The sequence below is a fragment of the Arachis ipaensis genome, chromosome B2 (genome assembly GCF_059453495.1).
Source record: "Arachis ipaensis isolate K30076 ecotype BB chromosome B2, ASM5945349v1, whole genome shotgun sequence".
In the NCBI taxonomy this organism is placed as follows: Eukaryota; Viridiplantae; Streptophyta; class Magnoliopsida; order Fabales; family Fabaceae; genus Arachis; species Arachis ipaensis.
In genome coordinates, this window is record NC_142437.1 from 122359510 (window position 1) to 122379667 (window position 20158).

The following is a 20158-nucleotide window of genomic DNA, read 5'->3' on the forward strand; positions in this document are numbered from 1 at the left end:
TTTATCTAAAAATACAAAAAATTATGGTATAATATTATTATGTAATTAATAATAATAATAATAATAATAATAAATAAATAAATAAATTTATTAGAGATTATTTTACAAGAAATTCAAAGTTAAAACTGTTTGATATTTTGGTATTTAATATAATCAAAAGATGTACTATTTTAAAAAATATGTATTTAATATAAATCTAAATTAAAATATTTTTTTTAATACATATTTTTAATATAAATATATATTTTTTTTATATATAGGACATCTTTTGATTATATTAAATATAAAAATATTAAATAATTTTAATTTTAAATTTTTTGTAAAATAAATTCTAATAATTTTATTATTATTATTATTATTATTATTGAGTTACTATATATATATAAGAATTTAATAAATAAATTTATCATTATTTTTGTCCGAAAAATAAAAAAAAATAGTATAATATTATTGTGCAATTAATAATAATAATAATTTTATTTTATTTTTGGATGGGAGACTATTATGTCTAACAGAGAGAAACGTTGGGGATTGATTTGTATATTAGTTTTTTTTGGACTAAAATGTCCGTTTTTAAAATTTTTGGAGACTGATTTAGTAATTATTCTGTCGGAAAATGAACTGACACTGATTTGTCTGCCGAATAAAACCTTAGAGATTGATTTGTGTATTAAATTTTTTTTAATGAATCAGAAGAAGTACCGAGTCTCACACTGATCGGAACTGAGTTTATTATGGCAGCCGTCACTACAAGAGCTATAACCATGGCTGCCACCAGCTGCAGCTCCAGATTCATAACCAAAAGCCCATTACTGGTGAGGCACAAGCTTCTTGCTCAGAATGCTCTCAACCTTCGTCGTTCCACTTCTAAGAAATCTTACACCTGCAGCGCCATCTACAACCCCGACGTTCTCGTCAAGGAGGAAGGCCAACCTCAGACCCTCGATTATAGGGTTTTCTTCCTTAACAAATCTGGCAAAAAGGTTCTTTTCCCATTCCTTTTTAACTTTGTTCCACAATTCGATTATTTTGTTCTATATCTGTTGTTTTGCAGTATTGTAATTTTCGGATATGGTTGAAACTAGAGAAATGTGATCCTGTGCCTTAACATCTTACTTTCATCCGTGACTCATTTTTGCATTTCATCGAACATTCTTTGATCAGTTGAAACCGTAGGAGAAAAGTAGTGGAAACCCTTTTTCCTTTATGAGAATTTTGCTGGAATGTTGGCATGTGGATCTAGTTTCTGTATTTTGACTTTTGACTGATCAAAATTAAGATGAGCATCTTTTGCTTTAGTTTGCTGTCTAGTATGTTACAAAGTCCAATTGAGCCTGAGTGATTCAGTTTTGTATACACATTGTGTGGGAGTACATGTACTATAAGAGTGTATTGGTGAGTTTCATTTTGGAGGAAAAGAGAGAGAAGGGAAAAGGTTTTGAAAGTAAATTAGACTACTATTACCCTCGCCCCCCCTTTCTCGCGTCCCTTCCCTCTCTTTCCCTTCTAAAATGAGAACTGTAATCTCACCTTAAGTGTTTGCTTTATTAAGGAGTTTGTTGTGGGATAGTGACAACCGATTTTGATGAACTTCAGATTTCAGAAGCTAGTTGAGATTAATGCCATTCATATGTGCTTCTTCTTGGCATCCTTTCCAACTTTTCTGTGTGTAATAAAGAAATCAAGGGCACGTGACATTGAACTGATAGGAATTAGGAAATGTGAAACATCTTGTATGACTAGATATGGAAAGAAGAATGTTGTAAGAATGAGTTGTATCCTTGTAACCACTGAAATGATTTAGTGAAAAATATGCAGGTTTCTCCTTGGCATGATATTCCATTGCGATTAGGTGATGGTGTCTTCAATTATATTGTTGAAATACCAAAAGAATCTAATGCAAAGATGGAGGTCGCAACTGATGAGCTATATACTCCCATAAAGCAGGATACCAAAAAGGGAAAGCTTCGATATTACCCGTAAGATTCAAATTTGGAGTGGTCTTTCTGTTTCAGTTACTGCATAATTTGGTGCTGGTATCCTAGACCTAAATAATCAAAAATTCTGTTGTTTAAAATTGGTCCAATCAGCTGGCACAGACCATGGAAATACCTATCAATATTTAGCAATTATAGCTCCTTCTCAACACCCCCCTTTTCTTTTCTTTTCTTTTTTTTTCATTTTCCTCATAAATTTAAGAGGTTAGCTTAATTTTAATATAAACCTCTTGTCCTCATCCCACTAAGACCTTTTGTAGTACTTTTACCTTTATTAATGGATCATTCGCATTCAAATGTCCTATGGGCTGTCTTCTTCACCAGTTGCTATTTATATATTTCTGTAAATCTATATAGGAGCTTCAACACCCATTCCCCACCTTTTATAATTAGCCCTGCTCCTAAGATGAAGCATATGTTTTTGCATACTCTGCAGCTATAATATACATTGGAACTATGGCTTACTTCCTCAAACCTGGGAAGACCCATCTTTTTCCAACTCCGATGTTGAAGGAGCATTTGGAGATAATGATCCAGGTAGTACATTACTTGCTATCATAAATTGGAGATTTTAACAAATATTTTTCTTAGTCCAAAACATGTAAAAATGTTTATCTGCAGTTGATGTGGTTGAGATTGGTGAACAACGGAGACAGATAGGTGAGGTTCTGAAGGTCAAACCCTTGGCTGCATTAGCCATGATTGACGAGGGAGAACTTGATTGGAAAATAGTTGCAATCTCATTAGATGATCCAAAAGCTTCTCTTGTGAATGATGTTGATGATGTTGAGAAGCATTTTCCTGTGAGTTCTACTGCTAAACTATGTCATGATTTATTTCTTAAGTTTCTTCTCTGTCATTTAGTTGTGTGCAACTGTAACGCAAAATTCCAAAATGTAAAGAGTTTTTGTCAGGATCTAACACAGTGATTGTCTTCAGGGCACACTCACTGCTATTAGGGACTGGTTCAGGGACTACAAGATACCCGATGGAAAGCCTGCTAATAAATTTGGTCTTGGCAACAAGGCAGTGAATAAGGTATTCCATTACTTGAATCACTTGGTGGTGCAAATAACCCTTAAAATTCTGTATACTTTCTTTGAGCTTCAAGTTAGCATTATAATATTTTCCTAAGTGAGCCAGTGGTAGTTGTTTGGGTACTCAATTTAGAAAATTACCTTCTCAACTGTATTTTTTCAAAAATAATGTTTTCATCAAGGACTACTATGTGCATATTCTAAGATTAGTATATGGGTCTGGCAAAATAAATCAGTAACATGAAAGATAAAAGTGCGACATGTAGTAACTGTAGCGTTGTCATAATCGATATACCATGGTAAATGCCCTGTTTTGGTCTAATTCTGTTATAAACTTAAATTTGGCAAACAGGATTATGCGCTTAAGGTAATCAAAGAGACTAATGAGTCATGGAGTAAACTTATCAAGAGATCAATTCCTGCAGGAGAGCTGTCATTGGTGTAAATGCATCGGGGGATTGCAGTTATTCAGTTACATTCTATACAGTTCGATGTATGAGTTTGCAATGCAAGCACTTCTATTTAGCGTCGTCCCCTTTATATCTGTTTCATATCAAATGCCGTTTTCACCAGGCGTTTGTTCAATATCAACCATCTAATGTATTCTACATTTTTCTTTTTGCCTTACTGTATTAATTTTTTGAATTTTAGTGAATAAGATAAATGGTTCTATCGTTCCATAATCAATAGTATGGCCGATTGTGAATGATGAAACAAACCATTGAATTGAATTAGGCTTGGAAGAAACGTATGACAAGATGATTATGTAGCAAGAATAAACATGACCACTGGATGCAAACTTTGCTGGCTAAGGCAAGAATATGATACCTTTTTCTTATTTTATTTTTTGGACATAAGAATATGATACCGTTTTTGAACAAGTTAAGTCCCGCATCGCCCAACACAATCAAATTTCTAGTAATCAAAATATATATAAGGCAACCTTGGTCAGCCTGTTAAACCACGGAGCTGTGCAGTGAGCACAGAACAAACTATTCTTTCGCCTTTTACTAAAGAATACCGTGTGCTCGCTGCAATTAGCAGCATACGCTAATTTTTTGAGAGGAACCTTCGTTTCGAGGGTTCCTACCCAAGTCTAGTGTAAACTTTTTTAAGTTTTAATTTAATTATCGTAGTTGTATAAAAGCATTATCCTTTTAAGCCGAAAACCCAAGTTTAGTTTAACTTTTTAAGTTTTAATTTAATTATGATAGTGGTATAAAGGCATTAGCATGCTAAGCAGAAGCAGATAATCATTACTAACAGCTTCATGGTATTTACATTTTCAACATGAGCGACAACCCTTTTTCCAAAAAGGAGACAGTGTGATTTTTTATCTTTGATTTTTTACTTTGTAAGTGGGACCAGAAATAAATAAGAGAGAGAATAATAAATAGTTAGATTAAGCACATATCATCCAGTTTTTTTTTTTTCACCGGATTCACTCCCCCTTTTTTGGACATTATTATACCTAAGATATAAATTGTGATTCTATCAAATGATAACTGGAAATTAAGGAAAGACATTAGCAGGTGCAGAGTTGAAGCGCTTGATCGAACGTGGTGTTGTCGGAAGCCGCTTTGGGAATGAGATTGCAGTTGAGAAGCCATGTAAGTGCTGAATCTTTGAAGCGTTTGAAAGTAGATGCAGATGGAGAAGAGAAGGGTGGTGGTGGGGTATGTGATTTGGCATTGTAGTGCGAGAGAAAGAGCATTGCGGCGGTAGGTGCCATGGAAAGGATGATGATGAAGCTAAAACCAACGTTGCGTTATTTATAATTTTATTTTATGTATGAAAACTCATTCTGTGGGCACTAATTATCAAAATATCCGAGGGGCCACTAAAACCATGGAAAACCAAGCCTGAGGCTGAAGGCCGCTGATTTCTTCTGCAACCTCTGTTTTAGTCTCATACCAATCCTGAGTGCTGATCTTTATTTTACACGTGCACTGATAAGTGATGGATGTCATTGGATGACCACCACCTTGCTTTTGTACATGGCAACTTCATGCTTGTATCTCATCTCATCAAATATATCATTTTTTATTTTTAAATTATATCTTATTATCTATTTATAGAAAAAGTAATTTTTCTAGTTATTATTTAAGATTCAGATCCAATATTTACCATCTTAACTAAATAGAGTCACTTAACATGGATTGGATGGAGAGAATGCTATTCCTTTATTTCAGCTAATGAAAAGCAAAAACATGCTTACATTAATTATTAAAGAGAAGCAAAAAAATAATAATGCTATATTACTATTTACACTTGCTACAACTATCACTGTGCCAAATAAATTGTGCTTCAATAGGAATGAAGTTAAAGAAAATTCATCATTGGGGTTTAGGAGGAGGTGGTGTTTCTCCACTCTTCTCTTCAACTGATGGTGTAGGAAGTGGTATTTCAGGAAATGGTTTTCCTCTAGTTTTCTCTTCTTCTACTGATGGTGTCGGAAGTGGTGTTTCTCCAGTTTTCTCTTCAGGCAATGGCTGAGGCTGAGACTGAGGTTGAGGCTGAAGCTGAGATTGAGGTTCACTATCTTCATTATACCTATCCACACTATGCATAAATATTCCTGCCACAATATCAAAGTTTTTTTTTGTTATTACACAAATTCGTATTCTTTGCCTACAAGACAAGCTAATGCTCATGTGGCCAACATGCATCCATCATTGATTTGATCATAGAATAATCATACGTATTGCTCTTTTTATAGTAATGATGAGTCAAACAAGTTGGCAATATGAGATGTTTGTAGCAAATCAAGAGAAAGTTGGCAAGATTGACTGACCTACAAACCATATAGCAGCTGCTGGAAAAAATATAGTTGATAGAATCAATGCGGTCGTTCTCCAGTTGTTGATACGATCCTGCATTACAAATATGCAAAGATAAACCACGAGAATAATGTTCATAACTGAAATGGGAAGAAGAAAAAGAAGGAAGAATTGTTGAATGCCTAAAAAAGACTAACCTGGAGAACTCCAACGAGAGGCGAGGAAGGTACATCGCCGAAGATATGTATGGCAACAGTGGACATTGCCATAGATAAGGGCCTCAAGCTTGGTTTGACACAATGGAGACATACATAATTCACAGGACCCTAAATATGTGCAATAATAGATCATTGAGAATGTAATAACATCTTAGTTCTCACCATGAATTTCAATGATCAGTCTAAACAGAAAATGAAAAATACCTGAGTTGCAAAAACAAGAAGTTCGCCAATAGCGAAAAGCGCGAGGAAGCCATACTGGCTTCTGAATAAGAAGGCACCAAAGCAAAATGCTCCACCAACCAATGTTGTCAGCGAGAGAAGCTGCAAACAAAAGTGGAACTCTGGTATGAAGGGCAAGCCACAAACAGGTATGAAGAAGTGCCAGAATCTCACCAACCTTAAATGCATTTGATAGGGAGTTAGTCATGAAATCAAGAGCAAAGCCTCCTGCTAATGTGCCCAATATTCCACATACAACTGTGATTCCTCCAAACATCATATCTGCATTAGTCTGCCAAGGTAAAATGTCCTTAGTTTAACAATAATCATACCAATAATATTATGGTTTAAGCTGTGTATTATCTTAAAATAACACAATCTATATCTCATTTATGCAAGCTAAAATTCACAGTAGAATTGTAGAAAGAAGCAACCGTGTCAATAAAATCGTAAACATACATGTGGTCATTAGACAAACGAAGTCTCACCATATGATATATGCTATAACCAGCTTTCGGGCCCCAATATGAGTAAGCACCTATAACAAAGTTGTATGCTATGTAACCTGCAAATATTCAAGTAATAAAACTGAATGAAGAGACAACACAAAACAAAATGACTCGTAAACTTAGGAGCTGTATAGTTTGAGATGATGGTGCTAAGGTCATAAGTGAGTAAAGTAAGGTGGTTATATAGCAGGCTTCTGACATGAACTTAACAACAATACTATTAAAGTTAAGGAAATAAGTTGATGCATTAGTAAACCAGTAAGCAGAACAAGTACCTAGAACAGTGACGACAAAAATCTTATCAAGCAAAAGTTCTTTCATATCTTGAAAAAATTGTGAGAACTGATCTGATATTGCGGGGGTTCCAGATTTTGACCTGAAATAAGATAAGAATCAACCAATTGTAATTTGAAATACATAATCAATGGCCACTATAGGAGCCAATTAATCATTAATTTACATTAAAGAAACAACTTTATAAATGGAGAATAAGTGTATTGTTCTCACTTGGAAGGTTCATGTGAGATTTTATCTCCAACCTCTGCACTCGAGGACACCGACTCATCTTTGCTATTTGAAGCCTCCACATCTATCCATCACATGAATGAAATGGTTTATGGAAAATTGAAGCAAGCCAAGAGAACAGAAACCTAAATTTTTATTGAAAAATAATAGGTGTGTACCACTTCTACTAGGTCTGCTCTGTGGACAGAACATTGTTTTTAATCTTAAGTTAGAGGAATGGTACTATATGAACTGAAATATATTATTAGAAAATGCATTAATGTTATCTCATATAGCACTACTCCAAAATATAATGGCACCTTGAACTCCTGGCACAACTGTGTCAGCGGCCAGCACCTTTGTTGAACCACCCGGAGCCATACCTGTATCAACAAGTAGAGTTCAGAACTTCAGAGATGTTAATTACATTAGAGAATGACATAATATCAATGCAAGACAAACATGCACCTTTCATTTGCAAAGGTTTCAAAGTGAACCCCAATATAGCAAATGGAAGCATTAAAGCAGCCTCCACCCAAAAAGCACAACGCCAACCAAAATGATTTCCAACCTGTTTATAAACAAAGGTAAAATCAAAGAGAGCAAGAAAATACACTGCTACAGAGAAAGGAGTTCATTTGTCATCCAAGTTTTTATTTATCTACAAGCCTAACATTTTACTTCTTTTTACTTTTTGTAACTGTACTTTTCATTCCCTTTTCAAAATTCAGAAAGAAAATTTTGTTTGTCATCCTAAATATAAAGTCATCTCCCTCATCATCTGTTTCTACTAGTATTTATTACTGGTATCAAAACCAAAGGAAACTTACCACGCCACCATAGACATACCCAATTGCATATCCTGCTGGTATACACATGTAAAATATTGCAAGCCACCTTGTTTTCTGATACACAAAACCAGTATAAGAAAAGATTTCTCCAGAAATAAAATAGTTAACACTGGAACTATCAAGAAGGAGGTTGAAGAAAACATTAGTCAGTTCATTTCAGTTCCATATTAGTATATCTATAAACCATTGAAATGAAATCAGGAAATTAGCCTAACATGCAATTGTCAAGATGAAAATAGCATTACATTTACCAGGTATTTATGACCCATTGAATAATGTACATGATACATTTACAGCAGAATTGTTGATGGTCATTCAATTGACTCAAAATCATCCAGAAGTATTGGTTCACAGTTCAATAACTAGAAATATATCAGGATATATGAGCATAATGGACAATGGAGTTATTCCCAGTCTGAGAACATCAGTCATCAGATTAATCCAAGAGAAAAGACAAACCTGAGCAGGTGGGGCACTGTCATCAATGAAAGGTGCTGCAAGACTTATAAATGAAGCTTCACCAACACCAACCAACCTATAGAGAATAACCAAAGCACAAGGGAACAAAAAAGACATCTTACAATTACTACTATTATAAGAACTCAATACAATAGAAGAAGCACTTACATGCGACAGACTGCAATGGACCAGAAATTAAAAGAAAAACCACATCCTAAGGCAGCAATAGTCCAAATTGACAATCCAACTCCAATAAGTCTAAATGGATTCACACTACAAAATATAATAATTATGTAAGGTTTAATATTTACAAAGTGATAGCACGATTATAAATATCATAATGATATGTGCATGTACATGACTGAAATGGTTAAATTTCACTTTCATGGGGAACAATCATAAGAATTGATAGGCTTTGATGAGTGCAATAGCTTTGTTTATAAATAAAGGACAACTTGGATTTCAATATAGTATATCAAGGATTTTTTAAAGTTTGGTCAGTTGTTCAGCTTTCAGAATTTTCATTCATAAAAATGAAATTTCTGAAGATATTTTAGGCTAAATAAAGCTGAACAAAATATCCCAACTAAGTAAAAATTAGTTTAAGATGTATAAAATACAAGAACAATGAACAAAAAATATTTAAAGCTTATGTGCTAAAAACTATAATATTATATAAACCAGCATATTAAGCTTTAACAACTATGCAACAATATGGAGAAAACTATTTCCAAAACAATAAAACAAATTACCTTTTTGCTAGAGATGCAAATATTGGAGAGGCTACGAGTAGTCCTACCATAAAAGTTGATGATAAAACTCCATCCTCGAAATTGCTCAAGTTGAAATCCCCCCTATTCATGCAAGGTTCGACATTAGAAAATTAAGTCCTGAAATTTTGGTACTTCATATTGAACAAATTGCATTACTAAAGGTAATGGCTTGGAAAAAAAAAAAGGTTTTGCACCATGATCTCAATTCCTGTCTCACTTATATCATAGTAACTAAACTTAATCTTGCAATAGTGATTTTTGCCTATTTCAATCGAAAAAAGAGTCCAATTTCTTTTCTGTTATTCAAGGTCAACCATATAAAGGCAACCAACGCAATTTGAACCCTTGACGAAATCCTCTATTCTTGCCTTGAAACAGGAGGAGGGCATGAAACATTCATAAATTGGGTTTTCTTTGTCATGCATTAAAAACATATCCTTTGAAGACACACTCTTAGAAATAAACCCATAAGAGCTAAGAGAAGCATATCATACTGTATTCCAGTTCCAGACGAGCAGGTACCATTGGTGCAAGTTCCTCTGCTTCCATTAACACCATTGCTTGCTATTGCTCCTCGGTCCAAATAGTTTATCAAACTCATAATACAAAACATAGCAAGTAACCTGCAGAATAGAACAGTACAAAATATATTCAGAATTTCCAAATGCACAAAAACCCGTTGGATTGTCAAGTTTCAACTTAATCTACATCCACAATTGATCAAATAAGATGTACTTCCAAGCACACAACGTATTATGCTAAACCAAAAAACAAAAATAATAAAAAACAGTATTCCCACGAAAATTAAATAAAAGACTCAGACTTGCTACCCGTCCTCCAAATCCAACACATACCCAAATTCAAAATTGCAAAAAAGAACCCAACTTTTGCCCCAGAAGCACACTTTTCTTTTTCAGCTCAGATCTATGAAGCAAAAGCAAGTGAGAGGGTTGAAAAGAAAAAAAAATTACATCTTTGGTGTCAACCATGAAGTTGAAGGAATGGTGGTCGAATTTGTTGACATGTCTGTTTCCACGGAAGGCCTTGTCTCCGTTTTGGCCTCAGCAGTGTTAGAAGAAGAAGAAGAAGAAGAAGAAGGTGGAGGTTCAGCCTTTGCTTCATGTTCATGTGACGCCATCATATTATTATCAAATTTAATAATACATACTTTTGACAGTGACCCCCTTTTTTTTTGTTAAAAAATAGACAAAAATAATTAAAAATTTGAAAGAAAGAGGCCTTGTTTCTCTGAGCTCTGTTCTTCTTCTTCTTCTTTGATTCCTTCACTTTCTAGTTTCATCAAACAATGTGATTGGGATGAACTGATTCAATGATTATGCTGCTTTTTGAATTTTGGGCTTGTGTATTTCTTAACAGAATTTGCTGATAAATAGGAATTTGAAGAAATCCTTTTATTTATTTATTTTTTAATATAGTTCGTTAGGATTAGTTATTTCATATTTGTTTATTTATATGTGCTTGTTACTCAGCTGATTATGCTCTCTGGCTTTGCTTCTTCCAATCAGTGTAGATTTTATTGGGTGACAACTAAATTTATCTGTTTCTTATGCTTTTTCTAATTCCTTATCTTACGCATCATCACTTCTTCTGTTTTTCAATCTGACTTATTTTCACTGTTTCTCAATTCAATCTTCTTAGTACTTAGTATCATATTTTTCTTACCAACAGTATCTCCTATCTTTTGGATTTATCTAGTATATATTATTATGAATAAAAATTTTTAATTTTTTTCTTTTAATAAATATAGTAAATGCATTAAAAACTTAAATTGCACATATTTTTCATAAAAAAATTAATTAATAATTTTTAATATGTATTCTTAAATGATATTTGCTAAACTTACAGTATTTTTTAGCTTACGATGAAGATCTTGTGACTTGTGAGTTTTTGTGCCGAAAAAAATAAAACTCGTGCTTTGGAATTTGGGGTTTATACTGTGGCTTGTTATTTTAATATTTCTCTATAGATTTATTTTTCACGAGAGATTTTAATTGTGAGTAAACAGAATCTGTCGCTGTTTAAGCTTGTTATTCTTCTTATGTAAAGAAATTCACGTGTAGTTCTTCTATTTAAAGAAAGAAAAAATTCGAATTATTGACAATAATGGCGATGTCATATGATGGTAAGATTAGAATTGTAACTTAACTAGTAATGTCATGAACGGGTCCCATGAAATTGACACTAAACATAATAATGTTCTTATAATAATCTAATAATTAATTAATAATATAATAATTAGATTACAATGACAATAATTAAAGAAGAAGTTGACGTGGATTGAAGATAACGATTGAACTTTGAAGCGATGTCAAAGTAAAGATGTAATTATAGGGTCAAAATCGTAGTTTTACTTTTACTTCAAATGTTTATTCTCTGAAAATTTTACTTGATCTTAAGTATAATTTTTTTTTCTATTAATCAGATATGTTAGACTCTACTTTATCAACCAATGACCATGATTTAAAATTAACATGTTTAAGTGAATTTCTTGTTTAACATACTGGACGAATTTCAAGTAAAATCTCCCATGGCAACTTACTTTTGAGACAAACATAGTTAAATGAAAAATTAATTCTCCATTGGCGACTTTGACAAAACCAATTAAAACATAAAATGCACACCTGTGGGTCTTAAAGCATTTTTATCTCTCTTCTTTTTTTCTTATTTTTTTTAAAACCTATATCTAGTTTTAATACATGGTAAACATAAAAATATGTTGCGCTAAACTCGGTATCTATATACATAGATTACTAGGTGGCCAATAACATACAAGACTGTGTACCTTAGTGAAGGAGAGGGATATAATTTGCATGGTGTTATGTTACTATATTATATACACTTGGCTCTTACCAAAGAATTAAATTGAGCATCTCTTTTGGAATAATGATGTTCTAAAAGCTTTGTTGAAATGATAAGTTTCCTATACATAAATTGTTAGCTCTGCAGTAAAATTATAAAAATGACAACTTGCTGAAATATTTCAGTAAGTTATATGGTTAGAGCCTTAAAGGAGCAAAATTAATGGGAAGGGAAGGTCACCTAACATAACATTGTTAGGGTTCCTCCATGGCATTATGGGAAGAGATTGATGATGTGTCCACCATTGCATCTTTGGAACCAACCATTGAGATTTGATCTTCAGTGCCTTGTTTCCCATTTAGAGCACCATTTCCTTGTGAATTCACAGCTTGTCTTAGCTCATAATCTTGTTCTTCAGCAACCACTTCCTCTTGAATTGTACCCAATGAAGCTTGATCTTTCAGGTGCATTTCTGATGGTTCGTGTTCCGGTGAAGCTGTTGGTACGCCTGCCTCCATCAAGTCAGAAACTCTCACCTTACAATGTACACACATCAGTTTATTATAGCACAATATAACAGATTCATATTAGATATTAAAATAAGGAAGATCATATTTACACAAGGAGAATGGTGAATGGAGCGAAAGTCACATGAAATATAGTATCACAGAAAACTTCAATTTCCTTGAAAGTTGATCAAGAAACGGAATTTTCATGTCAAGAGCTACCTAATCAAAGACATGCAACAATTTATGAATCCTCCCACCACTTGCTTTGCCCAAACATTTTTCTAATGCAATGTTAAAAAGAAACATCAGAACAATCTAAGGCTATATGTCACAACACCATAACCATGAAGATGATCACCGAGCATTTATTGAATATTATGTAACTACAATTAATGTTTCGTTGATTTTGAAGTACCTGTAGCGGTTTCATAATATCTAGGTCTCGATCGGATAAACCAACTGCTTCTTGAGCTTGTAGCTCCATGGAATCCCTAATAAGCTGGCTTAGGAATACTACATCATCAGACATAACACCAAGGCCTTTTAGAAGCTTGGAACCCAGCTGTAAGCTAGTCTGCAAGAATGAATTCGATTTAGCTGCAATTTCCAACTAATTACTAACCAGTAGCTATTAAAAGCTCCAACCATAAGGAGAAGATAGAAATTTTGTCAGTACCTCTGCATTTTCCATAATGGCATCTGTTGCACCAGCTTTCTTCAAATCTAAAAGATGCTTGAGATCTTGAGCTCTTGCATATATTGGAATCTGAGGAATTTCATCATACAGTAAGGAATTACCAATTATACAGAAGTGAGATGAGAACAAAATATTGGGGTCTATCATAAGATAGTGTGTGAAACAGAGAGGGTATGCTGTATGCAAGAGATTTCCAATTAGACATAAAGTGATCTTATTTATTCTTCATAATCATAAGATAAATACTGGGGTTCATCACCACTCTTTGTAAACAAAATAAAACAAAGGTATTCAATTCATAGCTTCTGCTTGAAACTCATGAATATCTTTCTCTTATGCATATGCATGCTTTGCCGCATAACACAGTGAGATACGAGATTGGGCTTGCAGTGAGGTTAGGAATGGAAAGTATATTATTACCGCGGGAAAAGACAATCGCAACCTTTGAACAGCTTCAATTGTCCTCTTCTTGCCAGTGTACATAATCATGATAGCTTTAGGAGAAGAGATACCAGCAGATTGAAGAACAGCTGGACGTGATCCGTCTCCATAAAGAATAGGAAAACCAAGTTTTTGAGCTTCCTGCTCAATGGTTGACGATAGAAGAACAAATTAAACAAATGGTGGATAAGAGAGATTCCAATATGAAGGGTAAGAAAATGCAAGAATGCTTTCATTCTCTCAATAGAACAAAAGAAAAGAAAAGAAAATGCTAAAATCATAGAGATTCTAAATGATTAATCAGCCATTTATTGGAATTGCTTTACTCTGATTCTCTTTTAAAAGACAACTGCCACTGGGTGCAGATATAAACTGAAAAATTTTACATATAGAGAAACTTGTTATTATGTTCCGTGCCTCAAGTAAGAAGTAAGAAGGAATTTCCCAGGCCAAAATGCAATTCCCCGTGGCCAAACCAAAAATATCCAAAACACCAGAAATCTACTAAAATTTTAAAACAGCTCCTCAGAAAAAGGAGAAGGGAAAAAAAAAAAAAAAAAAACCCGTACATATACTGGTAGACAATGCCATGCACAGCTCTTAAAATACACTGACCTTTACTACTGTCGGGTTAAGATCAAAAACCACATAAGGCCATCCTACTGAAACACTGTCTACTCCTGAAGCAAATGGACTGCCCAGGAAATTTGCAAGGACCTTTATATCAGGAGCAAAGGGAGAAAGTTTAGATATGAGCAATATTAATATAAATGACAGGTTGTTGCAATATATTGATTGACCTACCTGACCCATTTGTCCAAATCCAAGGATAACAACAGGTTCACTGACATTGTAGTTAACCTTCTCAGAAGCTTTCTGCAAGTAACTTAGTACTCAGCCAGTGTACAGTAGAACTTGATATGAAATCAAATGACATAAAACTTCCACTTATATATCTTTAAGAAAGTTATAATTTATTATTTATATCTCAAAATTTCTTATATAGTGTCCTTTTATAATGTCGTTGATGCATGAAATCATCAGAGCATAAAATTTTTATGAAAAGGACCTGGTCCGCATTATTAGGCTTCTAAGACAATATGTGAATTTTCTTCAACATATTTTCTTATGTAAGATATATAATTTTGTTTCTTTAGTAAAAGAAAATACAATATCTTATAATTCTTATATGTTACATTTTATTTTAAAAGCATTTGTAATCCACAACTTAACAATCCTTACATGCATGCATATTGTGGATGTGCACATAACTTCAAAAATTATAAATCTTATGAGAAAGGCATACATTCTCAGTATTAGATTTTTCTTCAATAAAACTAGCAGCCCTTCTTCCAGCCTCATTCAGAAATGGGGTTAATGCCATTGACAATACAACAACAATTATGAGCAGCTTGTTAAGCTCAAGCGGAAGCACCCCAAGCCTGCTTGCAAGAAGCCATAAATTTTATTATTAAAGACGAACTTATTTTCTCACTCAAATAAAACCATTGCAATAGGTTAAATAAGTAGTTACCTATTTGCTAAAGAGAAAACTACAAATCCAAATTCGCCTCCTTGGGAGAGCAACAACCCTATTCTCACACTTTCTTGTAAAGTAAGTCCAACACGAGGACCAATCGCTGTTATGATCAATGTCTTGATAGTAATTAAACCTGCCAACAGTGAAAGTACATTTGGCCACTCTCGAAAAAGGAGCTGCAACAAAAGAAAAATCATGATAAATATACATGGAAAAACATACTTCCATTTGTAATTTCACAGGGGAACATATAATAATACAAAGTTATAAAGAATATAAGCGCCTAAATTCATAAATCTAACAACACCATAATTAATTATATATTATAATTTCATGTATCTAGTTGTATGTAAACAGTTAAACTACTAAGATTATACATTAGGGTGTGTGGGTGTGATAATGCATGTGTATCCTCTCTTTGCGAAACCCTAGGGGAATTACTCAGGTATATCAAGAGCAAACTTTCATTATGTTGTGGTTCATTAGAATGTAAAATCATAGGTGATGAAATTTTTGTCTAATGAATAGATGTGTTCAAAAAATTCAGTTTAACCAAACTGAACTGAAACTAAACAAAACCATTTTAAATAAACCAGTTTTTTAAACCAAAAAAAAAAAAAAAAAAAAAAACCACGAATGTTTTATAGAAACAAATTTATTAAAATCCACAATAATATATAGTTCGATGAACCAGATAACTAAAGCTTTCATGCATGCCTAGATACAAAAGTCCACGTAATAAATACTCCTTTCTAAACTACAAAATAATTATCGCACGTGTAGCACAAATAATTATAGAACCTGCATGTCAATTGAAGTTCCCGTAGTTACGAAAAATAACCCAAGAAGCAAGCCTCTAAATGGTCTTATATCTGCTTCAATCTGGGTTCTGAAATTTGTCTCAGCTAAGATTGCTCCAGCCAAAAATGCTCCAAGCTGCATTATGACATTGCATACAATTATCAAGCAGATATCAAAATTTAATGGCTCTCCACTATCACACAATGAAGTGAATCAACTGAAAAGTAAGATGCTAATATGCTATAAATTGTAAAGTAGCGGACCGTATCACTGAAGCCCAAATTCTGTGTGCCTAGTGAAATCCCAGCAACGGTCAGCAAGCAAAGAGCAACAAAAGCCTCTGAGCTCCTTGAATCGGCAACAACCTGAATTAACCAACAGTTTAGGATAAGAACACATAAAAAAAATAGTATGGGCACAATTTTTATTTTGGATAAGATGCCTTAAGTATATCTTCCATACAGACCTCGAAAACTCTTCTGAGAATGTACTTTGCCCCAAGAGAAAGCAGACCCAATCCACCTAATGCCTTTAAACTTTCTTGAGCAAGCATGGGCCAAAGACTTTCCTCAGACATATTCTTGAATAATAAAAAAAAAAAAGAAAGAATAGTATGAACAACCGAATCAATGCATAACAGATAGATTTTGTTTACAGTGTACACCTCACCTGGGTCTCTAGTATTGGAAGAATGACTAAAAGAGGAACAACAGCTAAGTCCTGGAGATATCAAGCAGAAAAGAAGACAAGGTTAGTTACATCAGAACTTTTCTTTACTGATACATTCTTGTCGATCTTCTATGGTCTATCAGCAGATATAACAGGATAGCTAATATACATCAAATATTTCTAATGACCACATTATTTTTGGATATCAATAACTTCATATTTGGAAGATGAAGACAGTGCAAGTCAAACAAAGTGTAAAGACAAGAACCTGCAAAAGAAGTATTCCCAGAGTTGCCGAACCAAATCTTGTGGGAAGCTCACCTTTCTCAGCAAGGAGCTACATAAACACATATATATGTTTGATAAGCTACATTATCCATAATGAGAGTTACAAACAACACACATTTTGTCAAAACAATGTGGTGAAATTAATCAAAATCACAAATACCTGAAGAACAAAAGCAGATGATGATAAAGAAAGAGCAGCACCAATCACTACAGCTTCATCAATGCTTCTGATGTTCACCTATGGATATGATCTCCACAATAAATTAATAAAATAAAATGACAGGCTACTCTAGTAACTCAATTCTACATTATTCTTTGCTAACAAAAAAAATCCTAATGCTTAAGCAGTCAGGTATAGGTTCATAAAATGGTTTTTAAACTGAATCTCTCCCATAATATGCATCCTTGAGGATTGATGAATGGACAAAGCACATATTCACTTAACATTGTGCCAAAACTATAACTTAGAATAAAGGATAAGGTAAAATTGACGCCCACAATTGCATTATTTACAAAATTATGATAACTGAAGTAAATAAGCAGAAAAAGATAAATAGTTATAGACAGAATTCTCACTAGATCAGGCCTTGAGTGGAAAAGGAATTCCAAAATTTTCGTTCCAACAGCCCCATTTGGTGGAAGTTCAAAAGCAGTAAATGCTAAAGTACATAGTACAACCTTCAAAAGTGTATAAATAATTAGAATAAGTAAAAGAAGGCCAAAACATAATTTCATAAATGTTAAAGAAAAAATAACACTTTCTTTACAAGCAATTGTAAATAATGCATAAGTAAACAAATAAATAAATAGCAAAAGGCATCATGCTTGTTTCAGTTATAATTTTAAAAATAAAGATTAAGATATTTTCTTTTGATTCCCATTTGGATCATAGACATTATACCTGAGCCAATCCCATCCCAAAGGCATATTTTGCAAGAGCTTTAAGACGTGCAAGTGAAAGCTCTAAACCCATCTCAAATAGCTGAAACAAAACTAGCATATGTCAGACTGATAACATGCTAAATTATAGTGCATATTTCAGAGTTCAAAAGAATTGCAAAATGATAGCAATAGCGACGACAACAAAAAGAGTAGCAGGAACGGCACCTTTGCTGAGATTTATCTTACCAAGAAAAGAATCCCCCATTCAGACAAAATTTTAACATCTGTAAGGTTTCTAATTAAACCAAACTGATTGAGTACCACCCCAGCAAAGAAGAAACCAAGTATCTGCAAATGAGAATCATTGAATTTCTTTCAATTATGAATACAGGACAGTCAAATGGATAAAAATAATTCCACACTTATATGCATGTGAATTTATACAAGCATCTTTAAAAATTTTAAATAGCTTTAGATATAACTTATTTTCCTTATTCAAAATAAATCTAAACAAGTGTCTGCATTACATCCATCAGTTTCAAATTTAACTATTCTACAAATTAGAAAATTTCAAGGCATAGAATGATAATCACAACTTCATACTACATTAAAGCTCACTTCAAATGATAATTGACATAATATGATACTGATAGCTGATGAGAATCATATTGATACATGAACAGAATGTCATCTGATAACCAACACAGAGGAGGGTTATGTGATAATGATTTTGCTTATTGAGGTATGAAGTTAATCATAATTTTGAAGAGCACAATATATTACCGAAAAGATAAAATATCAAGTATTTCTTACAGGACTGGTTTTAACTGATTTGAGTGTGGGTACAATTAAGACAGTCACAGCCAAGAAAGTAAGAGTATCCAATCCTAAATCGTTGATGACTTCAACAGCACCAGCAACATCATATGCTACATTTGTCTGCAGTCTTTGCCAACGCGATGGACTATACTTAAATGAATAGAATCCCTTACTTCCGGAAAACAATGGTACAGAGAGAGGCTTGCTGTTAAAGAAACCTTCTGAGAAAGAACTCCTGTTAACTATCCCATGACTAGCACAGCGTGGTTGCGGCGTGACTTGCTTGCTGACTGAATAAAACATGAACACAGAACTTCTACATATGCGTGAAAGAACATGAGAACATCCTGGACTCTTCTGCTTAGTAAGGTCATATCCCTGCAAGAAAACTCTTTAAATCAGATTATACAATAACATGACACTTCCAGCTTAGCATAATGTATAGTTTGTTTTTCGAGTAAAACAGTGAAATCAACAGAGCAATTGAAGAAACACTATATAGTGATTCCCTCGATGCAAGTTTAAACATGTTGAATTGCCATTTCTTTTCTTGATTCCAAAAATCACAATCCAAGTGAAGAAATGTAAGAACGTTACCTTAAAGCTTTGGCAATAAGCTAGAGATTCCAACATAGCGGTAGTTGGTTACGAAGAAGCAAAAGAACACAACTTGGAGAAGCGCATTTGCATTATTTGTTTGATATTCTGGTCACAGACACCCAGATAGAAGTTGAGAGGAAAACAACATAAAATGAAATTAAAAAAAAAAAATAGAGGTGGATAAGTGAGCACGTACACGTAAGAAAGGGGAAAGTAATTTGGATTTTGGATTAAAGTGCGAGTGATAATGCGTGTGTGTGCAGCGCAACAGATGACCACCACAACTAATATTCAACTGCCGTCCCATTCGTGGTTCACAATAAATGCTCAGATTTTTCTCAGCCCACATACTCAATCTCCAGCCTCCACGTGGCAAATGTTCCTATTTGTTAAAAAAGTAATTTTAATAATCTTTATAATTTTTGGAGCACAATAACATTTTGTCTCATATAAAATAATTACCTTTTACATTATCCACGTGAATAGTCATCTAAAAATACGGGTGTGATTGTACGACTGTGTGTAAAAGGCTTTACACTGCCAGTGCATTAAAATCATCAAAATTACCAGAACAATGAAAGATAGGATGTAATTGGTATTTTGTCTTTCTTTTTGCTAGAAGACTAACGAGATGCATTACCTTCCCCTTGAATGTGCTTTAATGCTTCATGCCTTTATGCATGTTCCTTCATTTGTCACTGATGGTTAGCAATTCCATACACACAATTCATACAGCACAATA

The 20158-nt window shown here is 33.6% G+C and overlaps 3 protein-coding genes and 1 non-coding gene across 7 annotated transcripts; 2 read left to right on the top strand and 2 right to left on the bottom strand.

Annotated features, from left to right (window-relative positions):
- The first annotated feature begins 677 nt into the window (after positions 1 to 677).
- LOC107626272 (soluble inorganic pyrophosphatase 6, chloroplastic) lies at positions 678 to 3781 on the top strand. Of its 2 annotated transcripts, XR_015904996.1 has the most exons (7): positions 683 to 983; positions 1819 to 1979; positions 2434 to 2534; positions 2619 to 2800; positions 2937 to 3035; positions 3387 to 3684; positions 3725 to 3781. XR_015904996.1 is itself a non-coding variant. In XM_016329110.3 (6 exons), exons 1-6 carry the CDS (start codon positions 735 to 737, stop codon positions 3477 to 3479), a joined length of 885 nt encoding a protein of 294 aa, XP_016184596.1. In that variant the 5' UTR covers positions 678 to 734; the 3' UTR covers positions 3480 to 3781. The 2 variants fall into 2 exon arrangements, 1 of the variants encoding a protein (XP_016184596.1); XM_016329110.3 differs by having other exon boundaries at positions 678 to 983; positions 3387 to 3781.
- A 220-nt stretch (positions 3782 to 4001) lies between these two features.
- Positions 4002 to 4120, top strand: LOC148575465 (U5 spliceosomal RNA). Its single transcript, XR_015906657.1, has one exon. It is a non-coding gene; the product is annotated as a U5 spliceosomal RNA (small nuclear RNA).
- A 1078-nt stretch (positions 4121 to 5198) lies between these two features.
- Positions 5199 to 10877, bottom strand: LOC107626273 (putative sphingolipid transporter spinster homolog 2). Of its 2 annotated transcripts, XM_016329112.3 has the most exons (16): positions 10322 to 10877; positions 9845 to 9973; positions 9330 to 9431; positions 8746 to 8850; positions 8578 to 8653; positions 8098 to 8172; positions 7736 to 7838; positions 7588 to 7650; positions 7271 to 7352; positions 7039 to 7139; positions 6743 to 6819; positions 6433 to 6546; positions 6237 to 6356; positions 6012 to 6140; positions 5829 to 5907; positions 5199 to 5612 (listed from the first exon to the last, which is right to left on the bottom strand). In XM_016329112.3, exons 1-16 carry the CDS (start codon positions 10489 to 10491, stop codon positions 5371 to 5373), a joined length of 1767 nt encoding a protein of 588 aa, XP_016184598.1. In that variant the 5' UTR covers positions 10492 to 10877; the 3' UTR covers positions 5199 to 5370. The 2 variants fall into 2 exon arrangements, with proteins under 2 accessions (XP_016184598.1, XP_020972224.1); XM_021116565.2 differs by lacking the exon at positions 8746 to 8850 and having other exon boundaries at positions 10322 to 10786.
- A 1367-nt stretch (positions 10878 to 12244) lies between these two features.
- LOC107626274 (K(+) efflux antiporter 3, chloroplastic) lies at positions 12245 to 19941 on the bottom strand. 2 transcript variants are annotated; one of them, XM_021116568.2, is made up of 21 exons: positions 19879 to 19941; positions 19613 to 19798; positions 19414 to 19521; positions 18811 to 19194; positions 18244 to 18345; positions 18017 to 18097; positions 17692 to 17793; positions 17276 to 17353; positions 17096 to 17164; positions 16828 to 16878; positions 16625 to 16738; positions 16422 to 16523; positions 16159 to 16293; positions 15352 to 15533; positions 15124 to 15259; positions 14622 to 14693; positions 14433 to 14534; positions 13797 to 13958; positions 13356 to 13445; positions 13095 to 13253; positions 12245 to 12706 (listed from the first exon to the last, which is right to left on the bottom strand). In XM_021116568.2, exons 3-21 carry the CDS (start codon positions 19447 to 19449, stop codon positions 12425 to 12427), a joined length of 2439 nt encoding a protein of 812 aa, XP_020972227.1. In that variant the 5' UTR covers positions 19450 to 19521; positions 19613 to 19798; positions 19879 to 19941; the 3' UTR covers positions 12245 to 12424. The 2 variants fall into 2 exon arrangements, with proteins under 2 accessions (XP_020972227.1, XP_088360298.1); XM_088504172.1 differs by lacking the exons at positions 19613 to 19798; positions 19879 to 19941 and having other exon boundaries at positions 19414 to 19612.
- Between the last annotated feature and the right edge of the window lie 217 nt (positions 19942 to 20158).